The 7,409-nt window shown below is 38.5% G+C and overlaps 1 protein-coding gene across 1 annotated transcript in view; it reads right to left on the bottom strand.

Annotated features, from left to right (window-relative positions):
• The window catches only part of NEB (nebulin), a gene marked incomplete at its 5' end in the record, with an annotated part of 55,314 nt that extends 47,910 nt beyond the window's left edge, over positions 1-7,404 (bottom strand). Inside the window, 13 exons of the mRNA XM_010187669.1 lie at positions 851-955; positions 1,504-1,608; positions 1,693-1,797; positions 1,934-2,245; positions 2,770-2,877; positions 3,068-3,169; positions 4,052-4,150; positions 4,396-4,500; positions 4,808-5,119; positions 5,212-5,316; positions 5,830-5,934; positions 6,159-6,362; positions 7,381-7,404. Coding sequence (XP_010185971.1) covers positions 851-955; positions 1,504-1,608; positions 1,693-1,797; positions 1,934-2,245; positions 2,770-2,877; positions 3,068-3,169; positions 4,052-4,150; positions 4,396-4,500; positions 4,808-5,119; positions 5,212-5,316; positions 5,830-5,934; positions 6,159-6,362; positions 7,381-7,404 — 1,791 coding nt within the window. The remainder of the gene's footprint in view (positions 1-850; positions 956-1,503; positions 1,609-1,692; positions 1,798-1,933; positions 2,246-2,769; positions 2,878-3,067; positions 3,170-4,051; positions 4,151-4,395; positions 4,501-4,807; positions 5,120-5,211; positions 5,317-5,829; positions 5,935-6,158; positions 6,363-7,380) is intronic.
• Positions 7,405-7,409: the final 5 nt, after the last annotated feature.

Raw genomic sequence — 7,409 nt, 5'->3', positions numbered from 1 at the left:
GAGCGGTTCCTTATTCCCTGAATTTTCCCAATAAAGTAAACGATGAAGGTTATTTTGGAAAACTTACTCAGTGTGAATAAGGCAGAGTAAGTGCTCCAATCCAGTGAGGTACCTGAGCACAGATCTGAGCTGATCTCTACTTTCTTTACTATGTTTGCAAGTCAACATTTCTCATCCAGAACAGTAAAAAAAAATCAAAAACGTAGATATGAAGTCTTGTTTAAAATTGCAGTACAGAGTTGACCCTGATGATTTTATAGATATATATTCAGAATCGTGAAAAATCTCCAAGTGACACTACTGTTTATTAGAAGAGCATTAGCTGTGTCCATGGCACTTTTCTAATACATCATATTTTGTTAAATATTAAATGTATTTAACTTCAGACTAAATTATGAAGCGCCTACTTGTATGAATGAGTAGTTACATTTTCAAAAAGAGATCTCCCACTAAAATTAGTGAGACTACTCAAAAGTAACTGCTTAATAACGTAAATAATCTATAGTTTTCCTCTCTCATCAAAAAATAAATGTACATTTCAGTCTAGGAAGGTATTGCTGGGTGGAATTATAAAGTGGTTTTGTCACACAAACTCTACTGCTGCTGCTGCTGTTACTACTTCCAAGCACCACACAGCAGCGCTTTAAGATCAGTTTAATAAGGCAAAAATTATCCCAATTGTCCAAACTGGGAAGGACTGAAGAACAAAGAGATTCAGTAACTTTCCCAGTGTCACGCAGCAGATTAATGACAGAAACAGAAATAGAGCATTTGTCTGAAGCCCACTCCACATTCTGCTGCTTTCAAAACAAACAAATTAAAGTTTAATTAGATACTTATCGACTCTTACATCGCTGTACAGTAAGGACATGTCTCTGGCATGGTTCAGCGCAGGAGTATCATCAGACCCAAGGTACTGGCCTTTCTCCTGGTTAAACGTTTCTTTGTATTTCAGCTACAAAAGAAAACAAACCCAATGTTAATGACACAGGAGAAATAAACTATCCCAACTAGTTCATCCGTTAGAAGCAGACATTAATTATCTGCTATATCATATCTCCAGTAATGTTGTGTAGCACATTCCAAATGTACAACAAGTGCCATCAGTACGTCACACCACAAACTCCACACGGTATTCCAGCGAAATTAAGCATACTCATCAGCAAATACAGGTTAGTAGCAACACATTCCACTAGCACTACGTAACTGACTGCTGCTCACCAAGAACAGGACTCAATTTTAAGCTCCTAAAAGCAAAAGCTATGTAAACTCTAAGGGACATGCTGTATTCTTCTACACAAAAAGGCAACATTATTTTGGATAGTAATACTGTGTTGTTAATTTATAACACTTCCAACTAAACTTATTTACCGCAGTAAAAGTCTGTTATAAATGAAGCATGCAGACACACACACACACACACAAGGCTCAACACAGTGTAGTTTCATCTACTAATTACTGATTTTAGTAATATAACAGTTTCTATTTTAAAAAAGTACATACATCACTCTGATTGACAGAGTTAATCTTCGCCAAAACAATGTCAGGGGTGTCAACCACACTGGTGTAATTGGAGAAGTTATCAAGGGCTTCTTTTGTGTATGCTCTCTGGAAAGAGATGAAATATTTTCTTAAACACTGCGCATGACAAAGAAGAGCCCATCTCATAACCACTAAAGTATTTTCTCTTACCTTATTTATCAGTTCTTGTGCATTCTTAACTTTCTTATGTTCCACTGAATCCAGAGGAATCCAACCACAGCCACGAAGCCATTCCAAATCAGATTTATAAAGATTCTAAATCATATAAGATAATGAAAAGAGAAAGAAATTATTTAATTTGGGACGACATTTTCCAGTCTCTCTTAATATGGACAATATAATTAGACTAAAATAAGTGTCAATCACTTAGTATGTCTGTAATACCACTTACATCACTCTGCAGATCATAGGCCTTCCTTGCCTGAATGCAGTCATTCTGGTCGGGGTGGCACGTCCACTCATGGAGGTACTGGCGGTAGTCAACATTGCTGACCAGGTTCTGACAGTCCTTTGCTGCTACAACCGACACCATATCCGGAGGGATGTGAATTTTGGATTTGGTTTTGTGATAGTCCGATTTGTACAATCGGTCATTCTGGATCTCGCCTGCGTGCTCAAACCACACCAGTTTTGGATCGTCTCTCATACTGGGAACTCCAACGTAGTGACCTCTTTGCTTGACATATTCAGCTTTGTATTTAAGCTGATGAAGAGGGGAGAAATGCAGATAAAATCAGCACTGATTATATCTGCTCTCTTTTTAACTTGTGAACAGCTATGGTTTTGTCAACACAAACAGATGAGAATGAACGTTGTCAACTGCAGTCTTGGTCTTTCAGTACGTGACCAGATAAAAATATGACACAAGGAGCAAGGTTACTTTGTATAGTCCTTCAACTTTCAATACAAGAGGAAAGCCTTGCTAGAAAGTGTTTGCTGGTAAGTGCATTTAGCCTCAGTTCTGTAACAAATTTCTGTAGCAAATTATTTGAGACCGAGGAGTTTTCTTATTTGAGGTTTTTACACCACACTGTTTTGATAAAATGTATATTCAAACTAAGAATAATGTAATCATGCAAAAGTCTCAAATGTAATGGGCATACCATCTTAGGTTTTCAAGGAGGAAGCCCTAACAGAAAGCTTTCTATGTTTGTTGTTGAATTTGCAAGGCCTTTAACATTTCCAGGTTACCAAGCCCTTGTCTTAACTAATGAGAAAAACCATTACCTCACTCTGGACATCATTTGAGTGTTTGGCATGAGAGATCTGCACAGTGTCAGGAGGCAAGAGGTAACCAGTGGCTTTTTCTTTCTCCCAACTTTCCTTGTATAAACTCTGTGGAAAATAAAATTGAGGAGGAATTCAACACTACTATAATGATAACCATTCCTGTATATATGCAACCTATGTTGAAGTATAAGGATAACAAATCCTTCCTTCAGGATGCTCTTAACAAGGCAAGTTTTCTACATTCCTCAAAAGAGTTATTAATGTGAGTAGAAAGTGTCAAGGAGAGATCACAAACCTGATTAAGAATTCTGGCTGCCTCTCGGGCCATATCTAGCTGAGGCGTTTCTGTTAGAGTATAATTTGACTTGACTTCATTCCATGCTTTGTGGTATTTAATCTAGAACAGAGAAACAAATGATTGCCTTGAAGCACCATCACAAAATTGGGAAAACATAATACCAAGATCCATATCGTATGCATTAAAAAAAATGTATAAACCCTGAATTTACAAGGCTATTAGACACGAGACATTAAAAATACACCCAAATGGGTATTTTTTTAAACAGAAAACTATAAAAGATAAGAAATTACTAAATTTCTCAGAGAGTTTTGAAAACTTGTTCCAAGGCAGCTGGATGGCCAGGGAAGAATCTTCAGAAGTCAAAGTTATGCCACCTGTTTGGTCTACAGGGAAGTGCAGCCAACAGCCATTTGAACAGGGCCATGGATTTTAAGATGTTTAAGAGCAAATCTCCTTATTCAGCATCATCTCCATGAAAACGCAGCATTCTGGCATCTCCCAGCCACACATATCATACAAAGAATAGCAAGCCAACAGCGCACCACGTCTACTGTTACACAGTAGTTAACTAAAAAGTGTAAACTCCTAACACCGGCACCAGTGAGAAGGATTAAACGTTCTGGTTGCCAGAATGCAAGTGGCTATTTGTGTTCATGTTGTCAATGATCACCAATGGTATCAGCCAAGCCTGAAAGAAGGGACTGGTGGCAGAACTCGCACCGGCTTTTCACACATCTAGGGAAGATGTTGTTCTTGTTATTCTGCTTCTCCACCCTCAGAAGTGATGGAGATGAGCTAGTGAAGTCCTGCTCATCTTCATGTCACTGTCACACATTCACAGAATTCCCAGAGACTGCTCACGAGTTCTTTTACTTTTTTTTTTCTTTAAGATGAAATAAATATCCTTTTAAAGATAAAATCCTACCATGTCAATATGCAGAGCAAGTTAAGAGCCTGGAAATACGCCGGCAAACTTACGTCACTACGAATTTCACTGCTGTTCTTCGCTGTGACATAATCAACTCTGTCCGCCACTGGAGTAAATGGAAGAGTTTCCACTTTTGTACGGTACTTTCTCTGTACAGGAGAAGAGATGAACAGTCAGATTATACTGGAACATTTCATAGTTAACACAGCAACTCTGAATACACAGGCAAGAAAGTTTACGTGGAAAGAAAAACTCTCCATACACAATGAATGCTGCTGAAATACTTCAGTTGTATTTTGTCTATTTAAAAAAATATCAATTTATTTAAGCATTAAAAATACTTTAAATTACAAACACCCTTAAGAAAATTGTAGTAGTATTAACATTTTGTTACCTCATTCAAAAGATCTCCAGCATACTTGACATGGTTGAGTTCAACTGAATCATTTGGTAACCATCCAATACCCCGTAGCCATTCTAAATCAGATTTGTAAACAGCCTGGGAAGACAAAATAGGGTCCATGCTGTTAGCAAGAGTGCCCTCTACAATGCAGAAAGATGCATGAATAATGGCAGTTGCTTCCACCAGTTAAAAAGGGAGCAGTAATTCCAACATGAGTGCTATATTTGAATTTATCACGTTTTAAACTTGGCAATGTATAACAGTGGCAAGACACTTTGCATTCCTAATAAACAGCAAAGCCAATTCACTGAATTCAACAGAACATTCCCACTAGTTAGAGCTGAAGCAGACTAACAAGAGACAACACAGTAACAAGCTAAGCTAAGCTGTCACTTTAACTTACATCACTCTGAAGATCGTAGGCTTTCCTCGCCTGAATGACGTCGTTCTGATCTGGGAGACAGATCCACTGATGCAGGTAGTGGCGGTAATCAACGTCACTGACCAAAGACTGACCGTGCTTGGCCGCTACGACAGACATCATGTCTACTGGCAGGTGGCACTGTGTCTTCCATTTGGCAAAGTGTTTCTTGTATTCAAGTTCGCTCTGAACTTTGCCAATGCCGAGAGCAAACTGCATTTTTGTATCCGCTTTGGCATTTGGTACTCCAACGTAATGTCCTTTCTGCTTCTCGTGATCCAGTTTGTATTTATACTGGGTAAAGAGCAAAGATCACCATTACTAACAGTTATCACGGAATAGCTCCTAAAGCATGTGAAGAGCTAGATGCCTCTTTTGGCACTTACATCACTCGCAATCTCTCTAGAAGCTTTGGCTGCCTTGATTGGGATTGCATCTGCTCTCAAATCGTAACTCATCTTCAACTCATCCCAAGCTTCTTTATACAGTTTCTGAAAAGACAGCAAAATGTCACACATATGCTAATACTGTGGCATTTGTCATTAAAGAAACACATAGTTCACTGCCATTTGTTTGCTGAAATACCATGAGAATTTGCTGCGCGTTACTCCTGTTCCTAACCATAAATGCTGCTGCAAATCTTACTGCCTTTCAACCACGTACAGTACCTGCACCATCAGTTCTGCAACCTATACTGCATAGAAGGGCGTTTGTAAAAGCTTAGAAAATATTTATATGCCGTGGGCTCTCCTCCATTTCACCAATGGTGCACGATTTTAATGATTTTTAAACAGTTGTATGCAAGCACTTATGTTAAAATGTCTGAATACTTCAAGAAAGCTCAGCAGAGGGCTGGGAATGTTGCAAGCCTTGCACAGGGCCAGACTTCAATGAGATCCACATTATTTAATCTCCAGCTTGGCAAGTGACATCTTAGAATGTTAAAATTCACAGGACACACACACTATTTTACACAACTGTAGACAACAGAATGATAAGCATACCTGGCTATAATTAACAGCATTAGACTTGGCTAGGTTGATTTCAGGTGTGTCTGGCATAATATGGATCATAGTCTTGTCCTTTTCCCAGGCTTCTTTGTATTTTGGCTGTTAAAACAGTTGATTTTAGGAGATTGTAATTACTGAATTTCACTTAGCAATAACATAAAATCCCATAAATATCTCCTGAATTATCATCTCTAAAAAATAAAAAGTCTAGAAAAGCATTAAACTTGACTTAAAATACCACTGATCAACTTGATGTTTTAGCTGTGAGATTTCTCTTTAACTCCTTATAGCCCCAAACCAGCTTTAAGAACATTGTAACGTACAACGCTGACTTGTTCGGCATTCACTTTAGCGAGAACAACGGCTGGAGTGTCGACAATGCTGGTGTATTTCAGGTTTTCGACGGGTGTACGATACACTTTATCACTCAGGAGGTCCTGGGCATTCTTCACTCTCTTCATGTCGGGGGAGTCATTCGGCAGCCAGCCAATTCCACGGAGCCACTCCAGGTCCGACTTGTACACAGCCTGTATCAGCCATGGCGAGGAAAGGAAAACATCGCGCTTAAAATGACTTCTTAATTATTTTAAACTACACAAAGCAGAATGGGTTTTAGAAAATGTCAAACCAGCTCGAGCTAGATTCACGCTTTTTATATACAAGAGACATTCAGCATCGTAAGTAAAATACAATCTGGGAACAGTTTTGAAGTAGTTCATTTCTTAAACAATACACTCTAAAGTTGTGCAGTGAAATAACCGAACAGAACTGCCATTAATGATGATGAGCATTAAGATCTTACAAGAGTCTTCCTGTCCCCTCCAGAATATTTATTCCTCTCATCACTTCAACAACTTGGAAGTCCAAACAAAAACCCAAGCTGCCTAGCAGGAAATTTTTTTCCACAAAAAGGAGTGGAAAAATATGGGTTTACGGGACTAGAGCTAACTGGTATAATTTCTGAACTGGTATCAGGCAACATTATTTAAGTTTTAATTGAGCAAACCCTTCAGCAAGGAACAGGAATCTCACCTCCAAAGCTCATAATTTAAACAGAGGAAGAATGACTGATGTCGACCGATAAGCAGCAAACCCAACTCAGGAAATCAGCTGCACTGACTTCTTTTGCTTTTAAATCAGCCACTACAACATCTTACCTGCTACATTACATAGTTTTCTTGCAGTTAAATAGATTTCCAAGTCAACTCAGATAAACAGGAGTAATAAAATTCCCCTAATTCCAAAGTAGCACATAGATGTAATTTGAAAAGTCCCATCAAAGTAAGACAGACAAATCCTACCTCCTCTCCAAACCACAATATCCAACCAGCACATATAACACAGCAGATACCAATTGAAGGTTTTATAGAATTCAGAAGTAAACCCAATACTTTTTAAAGGATGAGAAAGAACAGAACATGAAAAACTGGAGAAAACAGTCTTAAGATAAACCTTTTGTGACTATACAATACCAAACTGTCTAAATCAGGCTATAATAGATTAAATAGCAACAGTAGTAACTACCACAACTCTACACATACGTACATCGCTCTGCAGGTCGTAGGCCTTCCTGG

This window comes from Mesitornis unicolor, unplaced genomic scaffold (genome assembly GCF_000695765.1).
Source record: "Mesitornis unicolor isolate BGI_N332 unplaced genomic scaffold, ASM69576v1 scaffold34850, whole genome shotgun sequence".
NCBI classification, from domain to species: Eukaryota; Metazoa; Chordata; class Aves; order Mesitornithiformes; family Mesitornithidae; genus Mesitornis; species Mesitornis unicolor.
The sequence above is the reverse complement of the archived record's forward strand: the minus strand, read 5'-3'. Positions and strand labels throughout refer to the sequence as shown.